General features: G+C 34.0%; 3 protein-coding genes and 1 non-coding gene across 8 annotated transcripts in view; 3 read left to right on the forward strand and 1 right to left on the reverse strand.

Annotated features, from left to right (window-relative positions):
• The window catches only part of zf(fyve/c2h2)-2 (zinc finger protein ZF2), a 19,060-nt gene extending 7,980 nt beyond the window's left edge, over positions 1–11,080 (forward strand). For 2 of the 5 annotated variants that reach the window (XM_009860224.3, XM_018811825.2), the window contains 17 exons: positions 1,904–2,065; positions 2,209–2,285; positions 2,632–2,775; positions 3,079–3,247; positions 3,720–3,887; positions 4,423–4,631; positions 4,686–4,800; positions 5,149–5,355; positions 5,715–5,875; positions 6,172–6,316; positions 6,812–7,009; positions 7,446–7,589; positions 8,046–8,197; positions 8,654–8,855; positions 9,230–9,421; positions 9,602–9,769; positions 10,188–11,080. In XM_009860224.3, coding sequence (XP_009858526.1) covers positions 1,904–2,065; positions 2,209–2,285; positions 2,632–2,775; positions 3,079–3,247; positions 3,720–3,887; positions 4,423–4,631; positions 4,686–4,800; positions 5,149–5,355; positions 5,715–5,875; positions 6,172–6,316; positions 6,812–7,009; positions 7,446–7,589; positions 8,046–8,197; positions 8,654–8,855; positions 9,230–9,421; positions 9,602–9,769; positions 10,188–10,415 — 2,841 coding nt within the window. In that variant the 3' untranslated portion in view covers positions 10,416–11,080. Of the gene's footprint in view, positions 1–12; positions 133–442; positions 555–1,410; positions 1,540–1,903; positions 2,066–2,208; positions 2,286–2,631; positions 2,776–3,078; positions 3,248–3,719; positions 3,888–4,422; positions 4,632–4,685; positions 4,801–5,148; positions 5,356–5,714; positions 5,876–6,171; positions 6,317–6,811; positions 7,010–7,445; positions 7,590–8,045; positions 8,198–8,651; positions 8,856–9,229; positions 9,422–9,601; positions 9,770–10,187 lie in introns of all 5 variants that reach the window. The other 3 variants (XM_018811824.2, XM_026834413.1, NM_001047993.1) reach the window with 3 other exon arrangements.
• Positions 11,081–11,201: 121 nt separating this feature from the next.
• Positions 11,202–11,342, forward strand: LOC113474293. The gene has a single exon (XR_003395952.1). It is a non-coding gene; the product is annotated as a U4 spliceosomal RNA (small nuclear RNA).
• A 628-nt stretch (positions 11,343–11,970) lies between these two features.
• On the forward strand, positions 11,971–17,019 carry LOC100176997 (protein transport protein Sec61 subunit alpha). Its single transcript, XM_002128327.5, has 11 exons — positions 11,971–12,141; positions 12,229–12,296; positions 12,634–12,699; positions 13,002–13,186; positions 13,386–13,521; positions 13,638–13,791; positions 14,243–14,403; positions 14,728–14,925; positions 15,383–15,538; positions 15,842–15,954; positions 16,227–17,019. Exons 1-11 carry the CDS (start codon positions 12,135–12,137, stop codon positions 16,411–16,413), a joined length of 1,431 nt encoding a protein of 476 aa, XP_002128363.1. The 5' UTR covers positions 11,971–12,134; the 3' UTR covers positions 16,414–17,019.
• LOC100186406 (hemocyanin G-type, units Oda to Odg-like) lies at positions 16,707–22,584 on the reverse strand. The gene is made up of 12 exons (XM_018811854.2): positions 22,503–22,584; positions 22,385–22,416; positions 21,246–22,308; positions 21,081–21,179; positions 20,506–20,625; positions 20,113–20,274; positions 19,768–19,874; positions 19,538–19,679; positions 19,116–19,311; positions 18,585–18,717; positions 18,302–18,523; positions 16,707–18,207 (listed from the first exon to the last, which is right to left on the reverse strand). Exons 3-12 carry the CDS (start codon positions 21,334–21,336, stop codon positions 17,806–17,808), a joined length of 1,674 nt encoding a protein of 557 aa, XP_018667399.1. The 5' UTR covers positions 21,337–22,308; positions 22,385–22,416; positions 22,503–22,584; the 3' UTR covers positions 16,707–17,805.
• Positions 22,585–22,801: the final 217 nt, after the last annotated feature.

Genomic DNA, 22,801 nt, shown 5'->3' on the forward strand with positions numbered 1-22,801 from the left:
GATGAATGCAAGATATGAATCGCTTATATGTGAATGTGATGACTTGAAATCACAAATAAACAAATCTCATGAACAATGTGAAGACTGGAGAGTCAAGAATGAAACTTTAGCTTTAGAATTTAACCAATTTAAGTGAGTTTTTACACAACAAATATACTGTGTTGTATGGTATGGGACCTTGGATGTAGTCCAGATTTGGTCCATCACCCTGACACCCAAAATGAAACATAATCTTATGATCTATGCAATTTGTAGGGGCTGGGTTGTAAAAAATCAAAGTAACTAAATATATGCTAATCTGAATTTTAATTGTATTGGAACTGACTTAAAATTTATTGATTTTTTGGAGTGGGAGTTCTATGAGTTACAGCCAATATCCCCTTCTGAATGTATTTGTTGCACTATAAACTAATTAATACATTTGAATATTCTTGCCTTTTAGATTGGTAAACAAACAACTGGAATTGGAATCCAGTGGAGCAAAACAACAAATAGAAATTCAACTTTCTCAAATAAATGGAAAACTAGAAGCTGTGGAAGCTGAAAATAAACAGGTTTCATTGGAAATACATTTAATTTATAACTCACACATTAGTACAAGAACACAGTACATTATCGGATTAATTAGTTTTTTTTCACTATTTTACATTGGCAACTTTTCCCTACTCTTAAGCATTTTATTAATGTTATTTCGAGAGTTTGCAAAATATTAATAAATTGGGAAAAACACTTTAGGTTGAATTAAATAATCTCCGTAATATTTAAACGCTATAATCTCAAGTTGGCCAATACTCGAGGTTACTATTTTCATTGACAAATTACTTTATTGTTATAAATACCACCAGAAACTTGTGTTGCTATAATTCCATTGGTAGAAATAAAATCAACACATTATGAATAAAAAACATTCATTTGTAAAAACATTAATAGTTTTCTTTTTGTAAAAATCAGATAAAACGCTAAACAAATATTTAATTTACATTTGTAAATTTAAATAAACTCATTATGCTCAATACCAGGGGTTCCCAACCTTTTTTTAATCTATTTTTTTATATAGTGTTGAAGTGGAGTTAGAGATGATGAATTAAAAAAAAGATTATTTTTTTAAAAAAAATTTCATGGCCCCTTGAAAAAGGCCCATGGCCGACTACCGGTTGGAAACCCAATGGTCAATAACATATTGTTTGTCCCATTACTCTTACGCACACTTTTCTTCCAACTAGAACTTTAAAATGTTTAATTAAATGTTTTTAACAGTCTCGTTTTGTGTAACAGTCTCGTTTTATCCAAAGCATAATTTGTTTTTTATCAATCAACTGTTTTTATCGCTTTTTTCAACTTTTGTTCTTCGTTATCGTGACTGTAGAGAGGAAATAAATTTTGTTCATTTATTCATTTCATACTCTGCAGCTTAATGATGATAAAAGAAAAATGAGTGAAGATCTACAAGTTATGAGGGCGTCGCATCAAGATGAACGAAAACTGATTGAAGCAAAATTATTGGATTCCGAGAAATTAGTCCTACAACTTAAACTACAAGTACATGGTTATTTTGTTTTAAAACATTAGGTCATGGTCCATGGTCTAAAAGTTTTTGTAATTTTCAACTATTAAAATTGTTATTGTAGAGGCTTTAACATGATTTTATTTGACATTTTTCTCACAGAGTTTTAACTGGTGTCCTTTTAGCGACTGTAATTTGCTTGTGATTTGGCGTACTACCAAAGATTAAGCATTAAGTCGTTACTAAAACCCTAATTAGATCAAAAACGAACAAATGAACAAACAGTCAAAATTCAGGCAAAAACATGTTGTGACATACGGACCAAATGCAGATTGTATAAGTGACACTTTTTACATCATTAACTGCTAATTTATTCATAATTAATAAATTTTGTTCCAGACAACTCGATTTGAGGAAGAGTCAAGTCAGAGAAGTCGTGTTATTGAAACATCGGAACAAAAATTAACTTTCGTTCAATCTGCGTGCGATGAACTGAAAGAGAAAATACATGGATTGGAAACAGAACTCGCTCTTGGCAATCATGAAATAGCTTCTTTAAAGGTAACTTCTTTCTGTTTGTTATATTCAATACATACAATTATTCATTTTATTTGTAAGTATTATTGATTTAATGACTTTTTAGGCCTTAACCTTATCATTATTATCCTGTATTTGTCATTACATACTTGATTATTTATTTTCAGGATCAACTGACATCTTCTGCATCTAAACTTGAGAATGAAACACAAAGAAGGGAAGACGCAATTGGAGAAGTTACCAAGTAAGTGTTATATTATTACTTTTATATATCTCACATCCATTGAAATTCAACTGAAAAGCATAGGCGTTACATTTTTTTGCCCTAAAACCTAGGGAACTCATTGAATAATGTGATAAATGTTAGCTATTCTGAAATAGCAATACTTGTCATGAAATTAAACGGTTTATGTATGAAATAGGCAGATCTGAAAGTGCCATTAAATTCATTAGATAGGTGTAAAAAATGCAGTATTTTACTTTTGCCAAGCATTTTTGTTGATTTAAGTTAAAGCTTTGTAAATTTCAAAGACTTTAAATTTTTAATATTTTCAAGATTCGAATACTGTTTACATTTTTATATTTTCAAGATTACGTGATGAGAGAAATAATCTGATAACTAAGATTGAGGTTGGAGATGGAGAAGCTGCTGCTCATTCTCAACTCCAAGAGGAGAACAATAAGTTAAGGAAACAAAAGGAGGAGGCAGAGGAAAAAGTGAGAGAGGTTGAGAGGTGAGATAAGTATCCAATCTTAATTTTATGAAAAATCCAAACCTTGCAAACGGTTTTTTATTCCTTTTTCAGCCCTTCAAGAAGGGATGCACTATAAATCAAGAACAAATGTTATAATAAATTCATATTTTTTAGTTTAAAAGTTAAGGGTTAAAAATGTGCACTCTGCTTTTAAAGTAAATGCCTAAAATTACTTGAAATTCGCAATTTTTTAAATTATGTATCAGGGTGATTTTACTTGGCTTAGTGGGTTTATGTGTAATAGACCAAGTACCGCTGTTATATTAGATTTCTATGTTCCAGTGAAAAGGAGGAATCGTTACGAACTCTGTCATCCAAAATCAACGACTCACAATCCATCATTGTGACATTGCAAAACAAAGTTCTTGAACTTGATGATGATTTAACGAAACAACGAACATTGAAGGAAGAAGCTGAAGAGGAAAATTTAAAGATCGAATCTGAACTCAAGGTTTATATTATATTTATGTTTGGTTTCTTATGTGTTTTATTTATTTTTTCTTACTATCTGAATTAGTACGGATATGATGGGCTTCATAATTTTACATTTGCTGTGTAGTAATGTAAAATTGGTAGTTCTGTTTATTGCAGAACCCATTTTGGGGCGATATTTTCAAGTATAACTTAAAAAGATTTAAAATTGGTAGTTCTGTTAATTGCAGAACCCATTTTGGGTTTTTTTTTTCAGTTATGACTTGAAAATTTAGACATCTCATACAGGTCCACTGAGTTGGAGCAATTGTCATTGAGTGTCTTTCCCAACGGCATGTATGCCGACAATGGTAGCAGTATCGATCCTCTGGGCTAGAGGCAGGTTACTATTACTAGCCACTGGTCCATGGGGCCAGACTAAACTATATTATTTTTGCAAATAATTAAACTTAAACCCCAAATTGTCACTTTGATACTTACTTGCAACCCAGGAAAAGACAGACACGCTACTGAACGTACAAGCCACAAGTATTTCCCACCAAGCTGAAGCAAGTAATGAAATAAACAATTTACGAAGGAATTTGGAAGAAGAGATAAATGAAAAGAAATCTAATTCGGAGAAACTTAAGTCAACTGAGTTGCAACTGTCTAATGTTCAAGTCAGTTTAATAACTTCTATGTTATGTTATTTGTAATACCACTAAGGGCTTGAGGTAATATATTGGTTCATTCCGTCAAATAAGGACAAACTTTTTTTTTTGTTTAAATAAGAAAAACTTTTCACTGAGATTCACGTAACAAGAATGTCACTGTACTAAAATCGCAAAAAAATGCACAATGTACATAATAATGCACAATATAAATATGTGGCCACAATACCACCAGCAGTTTTTATTTTAATCAATGTATACGTTAGGTATAACAGGTGCATAAAAAAGTAAAAGTAGCAAAAACATATACCAACCAAAATTATATGTTTTTGTTGGGCCCAAGATTTTTTAACAACAAAAAGCACTTTAGGTAAAATCTTGGGCTGTTCAGAACCCTTACTAAGATGATTTATTAATTTCTTAATGTTGCTATATTTATGTGTGTTATCATTTTAAAATATATATAATGATTTTTGTTTTTGAAAATAGTTACTGAATGTTAGTATATTTATGTGTCCCATTTTTTAAATTAATTTTTTTGCAGAGTCAAATATCTGAGATGAGGGAGAAGCACAGAAAAGAAAGTTCACAGTTAAAGGAAGAGTTACATCTTTCATCTGCGGCCACCCAAGAAGCAAGAGTGGAAGTGGAATCTTTAAGAGAGAAGGTGAAGATAATGAAAGAAACAAACCAAAGAGAAAGTGAGAAGAGAAAAGAGGAAATGAGAAATCTGGAAGCAGAGAATGAACAAAAGTATAAATAACATATTAAATTTTTTAGTTTTTCTAACAAATTTGTTTATTTTAGGATTACAGCTATGCAAGTGACAATAGATTCAGTTGGTGGGGAAATACAAACTAAAGTTAAGGAATTAGGCGAATTGAAAGCTATAAATGAACAACTACAACTAAATATAGACAAGGTATGTTTGGTTCCTTAACTCATATTTTTGTACACTATTTAATATTGGTGTCTTTTTGTACACTATTTAAATGTGCTGCTTTTTGTACACTATTTAAATTTGGTGTATTTTTGTACACTACTTAAATTTGGTGTTAATTGAGTTATTAGCACTAACAGTTCTGGTCATGCTTTGTTGTAGTTTAAGTGTGTCTTAGCATCGTAGAAATTTAAATTTATTTATTTTTGAATCTTATTGTGCCAGTATGATGAAGCAAAACAGATAGCTTGTACTATAGGTCATAATTTGCTGGCTTTTCATGTGTAAAAAGTTATTTAACTAACTATGGAAATAAAACTGTTTATGCAGTCGGCAGAAAACATCGAAAATTTAAATCAAGAGCACAGCGCCACAATGTGTGAATTAAATAATGTTTCTATGGAATTGGAAGAAGCAAAGAAGAAGTTGTCGCAATTAGAAACTTCCGAATGTAAAACTAAAGAAAGCCTGGAAGAATTGGAAGGAAAGATAAATATGCTGGGGGAGGAAAATAAGAAGATGGAAGAGCAGAATATGGTAAATTAATCGTCACCATTTTATTATTGTTACTAGGTATAAAGAAATGCTTAAATTTTATCTTAATAAAGAAGTTTAACAGGTAAAAAAAGTTGACTTTATTACACACGTACAGTATACAATTTGCTGGGCTTGCGACACGTCTGCGATGTATAAATTAAATACCGATATATTTGTATATATGGATATAACAAAATGGAAATTTTATTTAATGTGCTGACAAAATTAATAGAAGAGTCAGCTTCGAATAAATACAACTTAGCATGTTTTGTCTTTAAAAAAATATAGAATACCACACCAGTTTGTCACTACAGATTTAAGAAATACTGTTTGTCTGGTCTTAGTTAAACTAATAACAGGATTTGGAGAAATTGTTGGAGGCTACAAGAGAATCAAAGTCTGTGTTGCAACAAACCATTATGACATCACAGTCACGGATTGAACAATTACAAAATGAGAAGGAAAATGTGAAAGAAATGTTGAACCAAGTTAAAGTTGAACATGGGAGTGAACATGAGAGGTAAATGGAGTCTAATTTAGCATGCACAAATATGGCATTTTAATGTTGTTTATTCCAGTTTTATTCTTTTTTTATAATTCCTATTATTAGGAGCTTGTGAAAATAAAAATGTTTTATTAAGTATAATTTATTTACCTAAAGTTTATTTTATTTATATTTTTATGCTGTTCTATTAATTTTACATAAAAGTTTAAGGTGTTTTGTAGTTAAAAATGTTGCGTTTTTACTCATTCTAGCAATATAGTTAACTATTTTTGGTACAAAATACAAAATTACAGTTAAATATTATTTTCTAGACTGTTGGAACAAATTGAAGGCCACAAAACTACTGTAACTAAAATGGAAGAAGAAATTTCTCTTCTTAATAAACAAATTAGCGATCATAAATCTCAATTTGAAGAAAAAGTTTTAGATAATCAATCAAAAGATGCAGAAATTGAAGTAAGAATATTTGCATTGTTTATAATCTTTTAAAAACATTTTTTTTTATATGGGGGATGCTTGTCACCTGGTATGTAGCCTAGAGTGGGCCCATTATTGTCATACATTCTATTCTATTTGGGTTGGGTCCTATGGCGAGGCAAGCAAGGGCATTGAGGTATAGCGTAGAGTTTGCCCATTACCCCTTTAAATATATTACAAGTAAAATCTCTGTTATGACGTTTTGCAAAATTTTATTTTTGCCACTTCTTCGAAACTTTTTTTTAAATTCAGACACAGAAATCGAATTTATAATTATTTGTTATTTTGCTACAAAAAAGAGGTTTACTATAAGTAGCTGAAAATACATAAAGTGTATGAGATTTTGCATAGGTTAAGAATCATTGATTTAGGGCAAGCGGTAATACAGCATTACTCTAACAATAGTACATACATACATACATAGATACAATGTTTAATTATTGGAAAGTGGAAAGTTGTTTTTGTATTTTACAGAAATTAACATCAAAGTTAGAAAACATGTCTGCAGAGCTAACAGCTAGTGAAGCAGTGTTGCAAAATACTTTTGTCGAACTTGAAGCAACAAAAGTTGAATCGGAAACACTGGTAACTAGAAGCAAGGAACTCACTGACTCAAAATCTGAAATTGAAGAAAAATTGGAAACTTCTAGAAGCCAAGTTGTTGAACTTAATGTAAGTTAATATCGGATATTTATGAAGAAGTTTTTTTTTGTGTTTGTACAATATTGATTCAGTTAGTTTATGGGAAAAATTAAGCCTTAAAGATGGTATGTTTTTATTTTCTAGTCCAATGCTATTTGGTAGTACACAAAGAACATTTAAAAATTGTTATAACTGTAGGCTAACAATTTTATAGGAGTGTTGTGAATTGTTATCTTAACCTGCAGTACTATATACACGTCATTCTGTAGTGTTGAAACATATCTGTAGATTTAACCCTTATTGAGTACCACATGCATGGTTATTGTCCCTCTACACGTTTCAATTACATATTATTTCCCTTTATTCAAATCGTTAGCGAGTTACCAAATAACGACTTTATGCAAATCGTTATTCGCATAAGCATTTTACTATGCAAAAAGCGTACTAGTATCCATAATTTTTTTAGGAAACCTTAGAAAAAAAGGATGTTAAACTGGATGAGATGAAGGTTTCTGTTGATTTATTGGAGAAGAAATATCAATCAATGAAAGAAGAAAAAGAAGTTGAAGTTGATGAGTTGAAACATAAACATCAAGAGCTTAGTGACATGGTGCGTAGTTTGCGTCTTTCTGTTCTATATGGGTGAGGTCTTATATACGTGACTGAATAAGGTATTATAGGTCTTATATATGGGGACAGTACTTTGATTTGGTCAACTGCCTCCAAAGTATTTAGTTTGGAAAAAAATTGAAAATGCTCTAATTTGGTGGTCTTCATAAAGGTTGTGTAAATTGTCAGCCATACAAAAAAGTAAAAAGTTCCACTCGTAAGTAGTGTGGCGGGGAATGGACCAAACTTTGTCTGAACCGTAGGTCCACTGTCAAGAACCAATATTAAAAAAATAGAGCTTCAAATTCATGTATTATTAATAAGTTGGGAGAAAATTGTACAACGGTATTTTTTTCTAAATAACCAAAAAGGTAATTTTCATTTTGCTAAATTGCTAAGAGTGTGTTGTGTTTTATAACTTTGTTCGTATTTTTTTACTGTTATTTGTTTGTACCAGGTTGTATCACTTGAGGAAGAATTAGAAAATCTCAAGAAAAAATTTAGCCAAGTTAATGAAAGCTTAGCTGAAGAGGAAAAAGAGAATAAAAGAATCCAAGAAGAGGAGGAGAAAAAGAGAGTGGCAATGGAGAGGATTTGGAATGAAGAAAGGTGAATATTTAACTCCAAATTCAAAGTCAATAATTCCAACCCCCTACACCACAGCATACTGGTTCTACTACATTAACTATAAGATATATCCATGGCCACTAATCTCTAATCAGCAACTTTTTTGTTGTCAGTTTTGATTTACAGCTTTAAACTGTTGACTAATCTAAACCTATGAAAAAAAAAGTTGCAATAAGTGCCTGGTATAAGAGTGCATGGTAGGTTGTAGTAAACAAAGAACCCTTAAGATGTATGAAAGGTGTATGAAACAGAACATCCGTGTTATAACAACTGTCCTTTTTTCTACCACGTGAGGATAAAGTAAGTTCATTTAATATACCCATATCCTCATGCTTCTGAAAGATTGTTGATAAAGAGTGTTATGTGCCAACAGCATCCATCTTACCCTACAGTACTATAAAAATATTTTTTTTAGTTTAACAAAAATTTAATTTTCAGAGAACGACTAAATGAGCAACTTTCAACACTAGAGGAGGCACAGAGTTTGTTAATTTCAAGCAAGGTGGCGCTACAGAGCGAGTTAAAGTCGTTGAAAGAAACTTCACTAAGCGAGAAGGAGTCATTGGAGCGTGCGGCTGAAATGGATAAAACTGTTATTCAATTAAAAGAAGATAATATTTCTAAACTTAAAGTTCAATTGGTAAGTTTTTATGAAATATATTGTTCAAGTATACTCTAAACTCTATTCCGCTTGAATATTTTACATCAGTATATTTTCTACTTTATTTACTGAAAACGATATCGTATAATTGTTTTTCATTTCTGTAACTGTGTGCCATAAAACAGGCCTAACTGTGCTAAGTAACTTTCACTGATTAATAATAACTGATAAAGGTTTTGTCATGTATGTAAACTTTTAAACTCTGATTTTAGAACTAATTTTAATGCGTCCTGGGACTCTAATGTATAAAAACCAATATTTTAATTCAATGAAATCACTACTTTAATATCTCTTATTTCCGTTTCAACAATTTTACACATTTACATACAAACCACTGACAAGTTTTATTACAGGAGGAAAAAAGTCGATTATTAGAAACCAATGAAGCGGATCGTGTTGTTAACGAGTCACGACTCCAACTCGAGATCGGAGCTCTAAGTGAAAACCTAAGTAACGCTAGATCTGAATGGAGGGTCACGTCGCAAAGCTTAGATGTGGTGAGAGCTGAGTGCGACGATTTAAGAGGACAAGTCGTTATTTTGCAGGTATTTGGTGTTAATATGTCACATTGTACTTTTTTAATAAAATTGCTCTGTTTATATATGAAAAATGAAAAAAACAGTATTAATTTTAATTTTTTATTTACCTAAAAAATGACTTGTTTTAACATTTTTAAAAAAAAAAATTTGTCAGTTGCTGTAAAGTTATTTTCATTAAATTTACAGACAAACGCTCATAGCAATGCTGATGAACGTAGGGCATTACTTGAGCGATGTTTAAATGCTGAACAACAAGTTGAACAACTTCAAGTCAACATCAACCAGTTGGTAAAGAAATTAGATGATGCACATTCAGCCATGCATGAACTAGGAAGGGAAAATCAAGCTTTACAGGTCATTTTTTGATGAATACCAATATAAGAGTTGAATTTCTCATTGGGGCAGTGGGGTTTTCAGGCCCAAACCCTAGGTCCCCTGGTGTGTCTAACATAACATCACCCATACAGTATGATATGAATAAATGTCACTTACTTGATCCTCGCGTAGCCGTAGAAGACATTCGTTAAACACGGGCAAGCTTACTAGTTACCATGTATGTTACTTTGCGGGTGATTATTTTGGGGGTGTATTTATTTTTTTATGTCTGGCTGATAATTTGAACAACCCATTAGTGACCACTGGGTTGGAGCAATTGCCGTTAAGTGCTTTGTCCAAGGACACATACACCCACAAGGGTAGCAGTTAAGAGCTTTGAATCGAGAATTGACCAGAAAAATTTGCACAGTAATATTTATAAAATATAATTCTGTAGGTTAAGCACACAACAACGATATCAAAGAAATGGACAGATGATAGATCAACTGCAGAGTGCCGCGCATGCAATCGGGCCTTTTCGATCACTGTGCGCAAGCATCATTGTCGGCACTGTGGTGAAATTTTCTGTGGTGAATGCTCATCAAGAACTGCTACTGTTGCTGCATCCAAGAATCCTGTTCGTGTATGTGAACGTTGCTATGACGATTTGCTGGTGGCAGGCTAATGCTAAAATATATCTTCCGTTTCTGTGTGAACTTATACCACTATATTAATCAATAAGTAACTTTATAAAGGCATCTGTGCAAATCTTTTCCATAATTTATAAAGGGGTAACTATTTCCTATACCTTCTCATTATGAGCATTACATATCACATAAGCATGACCTCTATTATAAAACCCATATTATGTGAAATATTTTGGGTTGAACATTAGTATATTCTCATATTAATTATATTTTCATGTTTTCCATCTTCTTAATTTTGTTTTTCAGCAATTGTTGTGTTTATTCATGTATTATATGTTGTCCAGATTAAGCAAATCTTTAAAATTGTTTAATTTTACTATATTTTGTGATATACATGTATGTTTGTAATGTATGCAGTTCTATCATGTCAACTTCACCCAGAAGCATGGTCTTCTGGAAAATTGGAAACAGTTTTAAAAATGGGCTGATATGATAGCCTACTGCCCTGCTAAGTGCAATAAGTAGTTCAGCGCCAGTAATTCATGCAACAGTGCCACATTATATATATATGGATGTGATCAATGTGTTGTTAATGACTGAGGTAACATTTTTGGTGAAACCCATTCGGTCCTAATATACACACAACTTAAATGAATGATTTTATTTGTGTGTAATTTCTTTCATAATAAACTCAAATTCATTATTGGTGGTGAAGTCTAAAACAAAAAACGTAGATAAACGTTTAAAGTCTGTCTGTTCAGCACGCGCCCCACAAATGGCAGATCATTTTCATGATAGAACTGTCTTTTCTGCAATGAATATTCAGCTTTGCGCAGTGGCGGTATCGTAGCCTATGAGGTTTATCCGAGGCGCGATTATTGCTAGTTGAAAACTATTCCCAATACCCCGCCCTGTCGACGTGAAAAACCGTCGGCTGTGGCAATTTCTGATGTGTTCTCAGGAACCTTTACCATTAAGTTATATGAAAGTAAAAAATTAATCGTTAAGAGGCATAGACGTTGCTTTGAATTTAGCTAAATGGGTGTAGACTAGCCTATTATTTCTATCACCTTCGAGCAAGTGTTGAAACAGTGAGATTAGAGCCCACCCTTCCGTTCAGAGACAAGAACACTCAACACGCAAAGCGGCAAAGAACACAACGCTCATTAGTCTGGCGCCTTGGGTCTCTTGTCATCCTGGCTTGTTTACGTGTCATGTAAGATTTGAATACACCCTTTCAATAATATTTTATTTACAACAAGATTTCACGTCACACTCGTAACCAGGTAAACATTTATTTGATATTTAGTATATCACATGCTTTATTTTGCACCAAATTAAAATATTGAATACGCTAAAATGTCAGCAAAATAACTTTTTACTATCATAGTTGTAATGTTTTATCTTTTAGAAAAATAATACACAAACTGTAGGAAACTGTTTAAACTGATATATATAGGCGTAACATAAGAATAACTTTAATTTAAAGTAACGAGAATAAGATGTTTATGGTGATCACTAAACAGTCGGCATTCAGCGAAGCGTATCTTTGGTTTGTGACGTAACGTCGACGTGTATCTTTTAGTCACGTGATTAATCTCGCTTCCTACGTTTTGTGACTCGACACTCCAATCCTTTTACAGTTTTAACTGGTTTATTGTGCTGGTCATACAGGTAGCGGTCTGAACTCAGGATTTTATATACCCAAGTGTAGGTATAGACATTAAAAGTGCGTTGAATTCACACCACACATCAAAATGCCAGGTATGTCGCAAGTAATTAAACGTATGCAAAACTAAAATTCGAAAATATTAAGATACCGTATTGTAAATTAACATTATTTTTTTGCAGTCAAGTTTCTGGAACTCATAAAGCCGTTCTGTGTCGTCCTTCCTGAAATAGAAAAACCTCAAAGAAAGGTAACAATTTGTTCTTGCTGTATTAAAATTTTTAATTACTTTTATGACTTAAAATGATCAATATGTATGATTTCTTGTTTGTTTTTGGGTTATGGTGTTTGGTTAAAATGCTGAAAATTTACCTAAAACTTTGCCTTCATGTGTAAATTACTTAGTTTAACATTTTTTACTTTACAAATTAATGTGTTTTAACTTTTCAAATCAATCGTACATTTCTCTCCATTGCCGTTTTTTTATACGCTTGTTGGTGTTTTTTTGCTTACTGTTACTGTCTATAATATCATTGTTAGATTTCCCAAAAAAGTTTTGTCATATATAATTATACATTTTGTAATAGATTCAATTCCGTGAGAAAGTACTATGGACAGCAATTACTTTGTTCATCTTCTTGGTTTGTTGTCAAGTAAGTTTTCAACTAATTTACGTATAAAGTCTCATTTTAATACTTAGCACATAATATGTTTACAATAATAAAACTTTTAATATTTAGTTAATAAAAAAATGTTAATATTTAGTCAATGGTAACAGAAACCTAACAGTAAGCAGTGACTGTAACACCTATATAAAAAATATTATTAAAAAATGGATGAAATACACAAAGTTCAAATACAAAAGTAGAAATATTTGTTTTTTCCCACAATAGTTTGAATTAGTCTCCAGCTGACTGGCAAGTAGTTTGTTAACACTTAACGTTACTTTTTGTAGATTCCTTTGTTTGGAATTATGTCATCTGATTCAGCGGATCCATTTTATTGGATGCGTGTTATGATGGCATCGAACAGAGGAACTCTCATGGAACTTGGTATTTCACCAATCATTACATCTGGTCTCATCATGCAGCTTCTTGCTGGAGCAAAACTTATTGAAGTAGGAGATTCACCAAAAGACAGGTAGGACTTTCTCTATTCTATGGGGAAAAACTGGGAATTGAGGCTGAGTTGACATTATGTTACATACTCGATATGTTACCATGTAGCTTGGTAACTCCTACAAATTATGCGTTTTGTGATACGATATGAATGTTAAAAATTCCAATCTTATACTGTATTTATTTTTTTATATTAAAATATCTAATATTTCTATATTCAGGGCACTGTTTAACGGAGCTCAAAAGTTATTCGGAATGGTGATCGCTATTGGACAATCTGTTGTTTATGTAATGACAGGAATGTACGGTGAACCAGCTGATATGGGCGCTGGAATATGTCTACTCATCATCATTCAGGTTTAAACCAGTTTTTAATTTTAAAAATAGTATTCAAAAAAACCTTTTTCACTCATCATGTCATTTATATGACTCTTTGAATTTTTTTAATTGTTTAACGATTTCAAATGTTACAGCTTTTTGTTGCGACTCTGATTGTGCTTCTGCTTGATGAACTTCTGCAAAAGGGTTACGGACTTGGAAGTGGTATTTCTCTCTTTATTGCAACCAACATCTGTGAGACCATTGTGTGGAAAGCATTCAGTCCAGCTACTGTTAATACCGGGAAAGGTAACATTTCCTGTCATTTGAACAGATCACTCAGTGCCCGAGTTTAATTATCAGTTACATCGCAGCTGATTTTTACCATCAAAGCCAATGATTATCTTCCTTTAGCGCACTTATATGTAGTAATTATTATGTTTATGTATAGTGGTATACTTAAATCTCATTTTAAGTTTTGATTTAAAAGAAAACAACACCTGTTCTGTAATATCATATATTTTATACAATTTATTGGTATGACTATGAATGTAACTTATTTATCCTTGCGTGGTGGGGCAATAACAGTTGTTATAACACTGGTGTCCTGTTATATACACTTCTTGCTCTTGACCACTTTTAATTTACCACATAGGCAACCTTGGTGTATAATTTTTTGAGCCTACCATAGAAAAATAATATTAGTATATTCATCATGTATACAACTATTACAAAACATTTCAACCGTTTATTTTCCCAGGAACTGAATTCGAAGGTGCAGTGATTGCTCTCTTCCATTTGCTTGCTACTCGTTCCGATAAAGTCCGTGCACTTCGTGAAGCTTTTTACCGACAAAACCTCCCAAATCTGATGAACCTCATGGCCACTGTCTTTGTGTTCGGGGTGGTTATATACTTCCAGGTAAGATTTTTTCTACAGTATATCAATATATTTTACAGTCAGAGTTAAATAAATATAAACACTGATTTTTTGTTCATTTTTGGAGGGGTGGCGTTATTGTTTTAATCATAAGTGAAGTGATACAACATTATCAATGCAAAAGCTATATAAAAAGCAGGGGAGGCAAAGTTACTTACATACATAATCCCATAAAACCTATTCTTCCTCATTGGTTGTAATGTTTACTGATTAATGCAGTGCGGAAATTCCAGGTTAGGCCGGTCTACCCAGCCACCCCAGATTTATCGCCTATATATAACATAACATACAATATTATGTATCCAGGGATTCCGAGTTGACCTGCCAATCAAATCTGCTCGTTACCGTGGACAGCAAAGCAGTTATCCAATCAAATTGTTCTACACTTCCAACATTCCAATTATCCTGCAATCAGCTCTTGTTTCAAATCTTTATGTGATCTCACAGTTGTTGGCCGTTCGTTTCCGTGGCAACTTCCTCATTAGTTTACTTGGTGTTTGGGGGGTAAGTCTATTTAAAACAATATTTTTTTATGTTATATGTAACATGTAAGGTCTTCTGCCGTGCCATGACTTGGAGCGTTGAAAGTAGGTCACAGTTGGCCATATTTTCTAACACTTAAAATTTGTAGTTTTTTTCTAAGAAACGACAATTAAAAGCGTTGACAAATTACTAAGCCATATGTTAACTAAGGAAGAAGTTTTGTGTCTATATATATATATATAGGTAATTACTGTGTTTTGCGCCTTGTTCTAAAGTTAAGAATCTAAACTGAACAATATACGACACTAGACCATGCCTGAATTCTATCCTATTTTAATTCTATATGCGCACGGTCCTTTAGTGGGCATTGGGTTGTGAGATTCGGGCCAGAGTTGGTCTTTTAGCAATATATGATCACTAATATATGTAATATCATAAAAATAAAAGTTTCTGATAATTTAAAATGGCCATCACACAGGATGTTGAAGGGGGTGGTCCAGCTCGTTCTTATCCCATTGGTGGACTTTGTTACTACCTCTCCCCACCAGAGTCGTTTGCTGGGATGTTGGCTGATCCTATACATGCGTTTGTATACGTGGCATTTATGTTGGGATCATGTGCTTTCTTCTCCAAGGTGTGTTGCATAGCTTGAGTATTTCATGAATGAATATCTATTATTTAGTGATGTAATTTTACTATTGTATTTTTTACTCCTGATTTGGGAATTAATTTTAAAGAGTTCATTTTTAAAGAATTAGTTTTGGGAAGTATATTTTAAAGGGTTAATTATTAAAGGAGTTATTTTTAGGGGGTATATTTTAAAGTGTGTTAACTTTAAAAACAAGGTATTTTTATAGCATTTAGGTTTTAAAAGTAATTTTAATTAGGAAGATGTCCAATGTTTCGTCTTTTTAAATAAATATCTGTCATATTTTAGACCTGGATTGAAGTCTCTGGTTCTGCTGCTAAAGATGTAGCCAAGCAATTGAAGGAACAGCAGATGGTGATGAGAGGCCACAGGGAGAAGTCTATGATCCATGAGCTGAACAGGTAAGCCTACATCAAGAGTTTTATTCATAAAGTCCTGTTAGAACATTTTATAAAACAAATTAATATATAGTGGGGTGGGGTAAGATGAGACACCTTTTTGTTTAATATCCTCTTCCATTTGGTAGTAAACAAAGAACATTCAGAGAATTATAAAATCGTATACTCACGACTCCCTTAAGACTGTATATTTTAAATAAAACTGTTTTTGTGCCTAATATTGTGTATTGTATTGATACCATTATGATAAGCCTGTAACATTTCAATATACACAGATACATTCCAACTGCTGCTGCTTTTGGTGGTCTCTGTATTGGAGCTTTATCTGTGATGGCAGATTTCATTGGAGCCATTGGTTCTGGCACTGGTATCTTGCTGGCTGTCACCATCATTTACCAATACTTTGAAATCTTTGTTAAAGAACAAGCAGAAGTAGGAGGCATGAGTACTCTGCTGTTCTAATGTGGTTGCACTCGCATAGCTCAACTCAAAAAAGCAACCGTTTTTTCCGACAGCAATAATTTATTGTGGTGCCACCGCATTGGGGACTTTTTAATGGCGTCGCTATTTTTCTTGTCGGTGGTACGGGTAGATTTTAATTTGGAAGTTTCAAGAAATTTATATAGAAGGCTTATTTGATGTTATTTTCTTTCCGAAAAGAGCAATTGGTGTCGATTTCCATGATACTAACGTTGCTTTTGTTGCACCCGCACTATTTCCTTGTATGCTGAACCTGCAACGTTAAGCTGTAAACCTCCTGATCATGCTGGAGTTTCAAAAGCCACCGTGCCTATATATAAATACATGTACATATCGTTGTTTCAGCAGCAACAATGTTATTTCTGTTTTTGTCGGGATGGTTATTGTCTGAAATTTGCGTCGCATATAACGGAACACCAAAACTTACTGGCTTAGTTTTTAATTACAAAGATTTAACAACATTAGCGCAAATCTTATTGCCTGATATGCGTGCTGCCAAATTGAAATGCCGGTTTGCGTTCCACTGTTACGTGTTGCAATGTGTGCGCGAGCAAGTATGAAATGGTTAATAAAATTGGGATAAAATTACATCTGTTGTACTTTTGATATGCTACAGAACGGTTGTCATTAAGTTTGTTTTCCCTGTTTTTGTACCTTAAATTGACGGCGATTGATGACTATACTGGCAAGCCTATACAGGACGGTGAGGACGCCCATATAGTTTCCTCATGCATTCACTGCGAATTCTAATAAGGCGCCGCCGTTTTAATAGGTTTTCGTACTGTTTAATGATGTGAAGTGTGATATGGTGGTGCAATATATTACACCACTAAAACACGACATCAAAGATTGTTTGATCGACCTTCTAACGTTCGCGCAATTTCGTTGGATAAACGAAATGATTATCGGTGTTGCAAAATGTTGTTTAGAAACTTTCCATTGAATATTTTTCACGTGTACAAACTGTGACGTTTCGCCTGACGTGCTGTGACTATCTACTAATTGTATATTGAAAAGACGATGCAACGAATAGACAAGTAAATCTTATCTTTCGCTGGAGGTTTTAACGCATGCCAAATTGGCACTGAAAATATGAATAGGATTCTTTTATTCAAACTAGGTACAATCTGAAACCACACACACGAAGTAGCAACAACAACAAAAGTAGTACTTAATCAAGAGAGCCGACCTCTAATAAATGGACACGTTTCGTTATAAAATGATTGAAAAATAAAAGAAGTCAACGGTCAAATCAGATTGTTTTAAACACGATCAATCAGGATGTTTGGATATTAAGTTCTAAAGGTGTCCCATCTTAAACCCGAGTACCATACAGGTTTTAAAAGGTTTTTCCCAATACAGTGTAAAACAGACTTATAATTCTCTTAAAGGCAAAAAATGTTGGTTTTTACCATTGCAAAGGTTTGCATTGCTCAATGGAAAACTTGTGTGAAACGAAATTATGCCCAGACTCGGTTTCATAAGAGAAGCGAACGGAGCCGAGTCTTCATCCCAATTCGGGCGCTTAGATTTTAACTTCATTTCTGCAAGCAGAACTTGCCAAGGTTTTTTGTCCAGATTAAAGTTATCGTAACGATACCCAAAGATCTGTTCGTAGTGGTAACTACCAGCAGTCGTCCAGACGCCTTTTCTACCAGTCACGTGATTTGGGTTCATTGTAACGTTGCAAAATGGCGACAGAGGCATATTAAATTTGAAATGGACGTCTTTTCTCAACTTGTGAAGACTTTCTTTAGACGAATATAACGGTTTGGCCTATAGGGGAAACCATAATACACAGTAAATAGGAGTTTTGACAGCCAGTTTAAATATTAGCCATATTATGTAAAAAATGTGCTATCTGGGTTACCTTTTCATACCCATGATAAATTGCTTCTTGAGTCCAATCTTGAATTCCTAGTTTTTCTCGTAAAAGTCGATACAAAGCGTAAAGTCGATCGATTTGACTGTGGTGTAGTATAAAGGCAGGGTCCCATGCTGCGTATGCGGTTTCTAACATACTATAATAACAGAGCACATGATCTTTAGGTGTCAAATGGAATTTCGAAGTGTTGCAAAAACAGTTATGTATCTGTGCAAAAGTGAATTTATTGGCATTATTGGTGTACTAATGACAAACAGTTTATTACTACCTGCCCATGCGGATTGAATTCAAGTTGGTGATCAAAAAACTGGTAAGTGTTCGCCAGCAAAGAGCGGATTGTACCTCTCAGCATGTAGTTGGATGCCAATACGCCTGACTTGGATATATTTCTCTGAACGTGTCTGCGGACGACAAAAGCTGTTCAACTTTCACACTGCCACCGGCGAAGTGGTTAGCGCTCCTGCTTGTAACCCAGAGATAATGGGTTCAAGGCTCGTCGCTGCTACCATTGTGGGCGTTTGTGTTCTTGGTAAAGTCAGTTAACGGCAATTGCTCCAACCCAGTGGTCACTAATGGGTTGTCCAAATTATCAGCCTTACATAAAAAAAATGAAAAAAAACAATTCCCCACAAAGTAACAACATGGTAACTCGTAAGCTGGCACGTTGTGTATAAACACCCATGTTATAACGACTGTTGTTTTCCAGCCACGCGAGGTTAAAGTTCATTCACTGTTAGTCAAACAACTTTTACACTATAGGTTTTACACCATTGGAACTAATGTGACAATATTAGCTTACACCGGATATGGGATGCCTTGTATTGGTTTGTGTCCTGGTATAAGAGAAGGATTGAACGGGTTCGGGTAGGTATGGTTGGTATAAGGATCATGGATGGTTATGTTGCGGAAATAAAACGGAATATCATCCCAATCACTTTCTGTCCAATCCCAGTATGGAATTCCCAACGTCTTGTTCCGGAGGTATTTATTTATTCCTAAAGAATGAAATGTTAATAAATGGGTGGGTTAAGATAGGACGTCATTTTCGACGTTCCATTCGGCAGTAAACAAATTATATTTACAGAATTATATAACTGCATTCTCACGACTCCAAAAAAAACGTTCAAAACACCACCAGGAAACATGGAATTTAGGTGCTAACGGTATCCCATCTTACCCCACGGTAGTATAAAATAATAATAAAACGTAGTGTAATCGTACCCATTTCCACTTGGACCATAAATATTCGGTGCCATGCACAAAATCGCAAATCAACATGCCAACTACAATGTCCATCTTTATGTCCAGGAAACTTTTTGTTCCAGGGACATCGGAATGGCCAGCCGTGCCACGAAACTATATTCTGTAAAGGACATGACCAACTGATTTATAATCTATTCTAAAGATTCTAATTTTGAACTAAATTAATCTGGAATGAATGTTATAGTTACTGTATATCCATCAGTAGAGTTATCTTGCTTAAATCGAGCCATTGCTTGTAAAATGTCGAACGTTTCTTCCTCTGTCAAGCTTCTTATATTTTTTCGAATGATAAATGCTGCAAACAATATATTTGACCGTGTTCCACATACGATTTCATACAGTAGGTTGGAGTAAGGTGAACATATTTTGGTTCTAATTTATCGTCGCTTTTAATTATAAACGAAAAACATTTAAAGAACTATATGACTATAACCTCACGACTGTTAAAAAGGTTTATGTACACGTTCAGGAAATGTGACGTTTAGATGCTATAGTGATATCCTATCTTACCCTCAGTAGTATATTATACCCACGTTTAGTTATTCTGCTGCATGTTCTTGATTGACTTCCAGCGCCCACGCATCTTCCTGTTGCGTCTGCTGCATGTTTTGTGCGACATCGTCTGCTTCGTGTTTCAAGTCCTCCCCATTCTGTGCTCAAACATGGCGTCCAAGGCTCCCATGGTGTCCATGAAGCTGGAAATTGTTTGTTAGAACAGAAATGTACAATGGATCGCACAATCCGGCCCAATGGTCACGATAATAGGTTGTCCAAATTGTCAGCCATACATAAAAGCAAAAAATCCCCCACAACACGGGGTTTATGAAACAGAACGCCCGTCTTATGACGACTGTCATTGCCCTGCCACGCGAGGGAAAATAGGTTATATTCATTCATTCATTAATTTACATTACAGTTCTTCTCACCTCCAATACAGCTTCGTCGATCTGTTCCAAGTGCGAATCCCCTTCGACAGACGCAACGACAACAGTGGTCAGAGTAACCAACCTGATCTTGCTCACATTTCACCCAACAATATGTCCGGTCTAAAGAACAAGTACTGTGTTTCATTCGAGGCTTTTATAAATATGTTCCAAGCCAACTCTATAATTCAGAAATTCAAAACCGGCAATAGCTGCGAACTATACCTGCTGTCCCAAATACTACTATAGTAGCAGCATGGACCCTATAGATATGGACCACTTCCTGTGTTTAACCATATAACCCCTCATTTATTTACGGTCGTTTAATGTCGGAATACAATTTAATGTATAGTAGGGTGGGTGAAGATGGGAAACCTTTTTATTCTGTTTTCTCTTCCCAATTGGTACTAAACAAAGAACATTCAAATAATTATAAAACCTTATCCTTACAACTCCCATAGACCATTGCTAGTTGTTTAAAACACGATCAGAATAGTTTTTATGTGATATTATCTGCTAAAGGTGTCCCATCTTCTCCCACCCTACTATCAAAGATAAATGCAAAAATAATTGTTTACCTTTACTTTTATCGCAGTTAACTCCATTTAGAACTGGTAGAAATGCATTCGACTTTAACGTTTCTTTATCAAAAGTGACTGCGTAAGCCTGTTCTTTTCCTATAAAACAAAATCGAGCAGTTAATAATGTGGAAAGCTATAAATCTATTGCATTTCTATATTTACCAGGTCTTTTAGTACCACTGACGAATAGAACAGACCCAGAAAGAAAAACAGAAACAAACAACAATATCATTAAAACGATTCTAACAAACATCTCCTTGTTGTACAGAATCGCTTTTGACGTATGTGAGCACTGCTGGGCATATAGTCTAAATCGCACAGTTTTTCCGCTATGCAGTAAGATTTCCTGGAATGGTTCAGCCAGTTAACGTTTTAGCGTTCCGATGCCTATACATAAAGGTATCATACTGTATAGTGATTGACCATGTGCTTTGAGCAAAGATTTATATAAGTCGCATGGCCTACTCATTGAGTAGGCCATGGACGTCGTTATATTGCGCTCAAGCTAAGTTTCAGAGCTGAAACCGCTCATGCTCATTCTAAACCGTCGTGGCACAATGCGCGCCTGTCTCTAAAACAGAGATCACGGGCTCGGCTTTGCTACCATTTTATTGTACGCGTAGGTTCACTTTGGCAGAAACCTTAGCGGTCTGCTATCGGTTGTTGAATTGTCCGCAATACAATAAAAAAAATAAATCAAAATATCTCGACGGCTGAATTGCGACGTGTCTTGCGAACAAGCGTTTTCCTTGATTGGTTTTGAGTGTGTAAACTTTTTCTTATATATATATACTAAAAACTGCAATATCTTTAAAAGGCGTAAACTCTTAAAACTGCGATATCTCAAAAAGGCTTATATAACGTATGCATTACATTTGACAAACTGTGGCGAACATAAGCTTCCGGTTTCACACAATACAAATTGGTCGACTTGAGAGTCAACCAGAACGAGTACAGATAGTCGTATTAATTCTATTATATATTGTGGAGTGGGGAAAGATGCTGGGACTTCTTTTGATCCTACTGTATACTAAATTAAAACAGTACAAGTTAAGAACCGATGAAGTTTCTAACCCAGCGGAATTTAACCTCATGACACATGTTATGTTACGTGGTGTGTATTTAAAACGAATTAGAAACAAAACCAGTTATGAGTTCAAGAGATGGTATACATTCTAGCTTTTTTCTACGACGTTCTTTTCGTGCATATTCTCAGAGAAAACTCCTATAAACTATAACAGTTAAGAATATACCAACTAATGTTAAGAAAAACATAGAAACGTATACTGCAATAGCATCACCTTGCTGCTTCACTGGCTTGGTCAGAGGCCTCCTGTGGAATCAATTGATGTTGGTTATTTCATAAAACTAATATTAAACGGTATAGGCCGCTACATATACAGCATCAAAAACACGCACCCCTTTGAAGTTGTCTAAACTTTGCTTCGGTCCTGGAACACTGTCGGCTTCTTCCTCAGGTTCATGATCTTTGTTTCTACTTTGAGATTTGTATGGCTGTATTAGCAAGATGCAGAGCAGAAAAGGAACTTTAACGTAGTAAATTTTGGATGCGGAAAACGTCAGAAATTTTGTACATTTCGTTCTATTACAACTGAACAACATTCACTTTTGTTGGTAAGTTAAATTTATTTGTGCTGACATTTTCCAAATCTGCAATAAAACTCTACAGTTACTGCACAAGTAGTTGTTTAGGGATT

Source organism: Ciona intestinalis, chromosome 5 (genome assembly GCF_000224145.3).
Source record: "Ciona intestinalis chromosome 5, KH, whole genome shotgun sequence".
NCBI classification, from domain to species: domain Eukaryota; kingdom Metazoa; phylum Chordata; class Ascidiacea; order Phlebobranchia; family Cionidae; genus Ciona; species Ciona intestinalis.

Coding starts and splice junctions, on each gene's coding strand:
- LOC100176997 (XM_002128327.5), top strand. Junction 14,404..14,727: donor GGGTGGTTATATACTTCCAG/GTAAGATTTTTT, acceptor TTATGTATCCAG/GGATTCCGAGTTGACCTGCC. Junction 15,955..16,226: donor ATGATCCATGAGCTGAACAG/GTAAGCCTACAT, acceptor CAATATACACAG/ATACATTCCAACTGCTGCTG.
- LOC100186406 (XM_018811854.2), bottom strand. CDS start 21,336: ATGTTTGTTAGAATCGTTTTAATGATATTGTTGTTTGTTTCTGTTTTT. Junction 20,275..20,505: donor TCGACGAAGCTGTATTGGAG/GTGAGAAGAACT, acceptor AACAATTTCCAG/CTTCATGGACACCATGGGAG. Junction 19,312..19,537: donor TATGGTCCAAGTGGAAATGG/GTACGATTACAC, acceptor TTCATTCTTTAG/GAATAAATAAATACCTCCGG.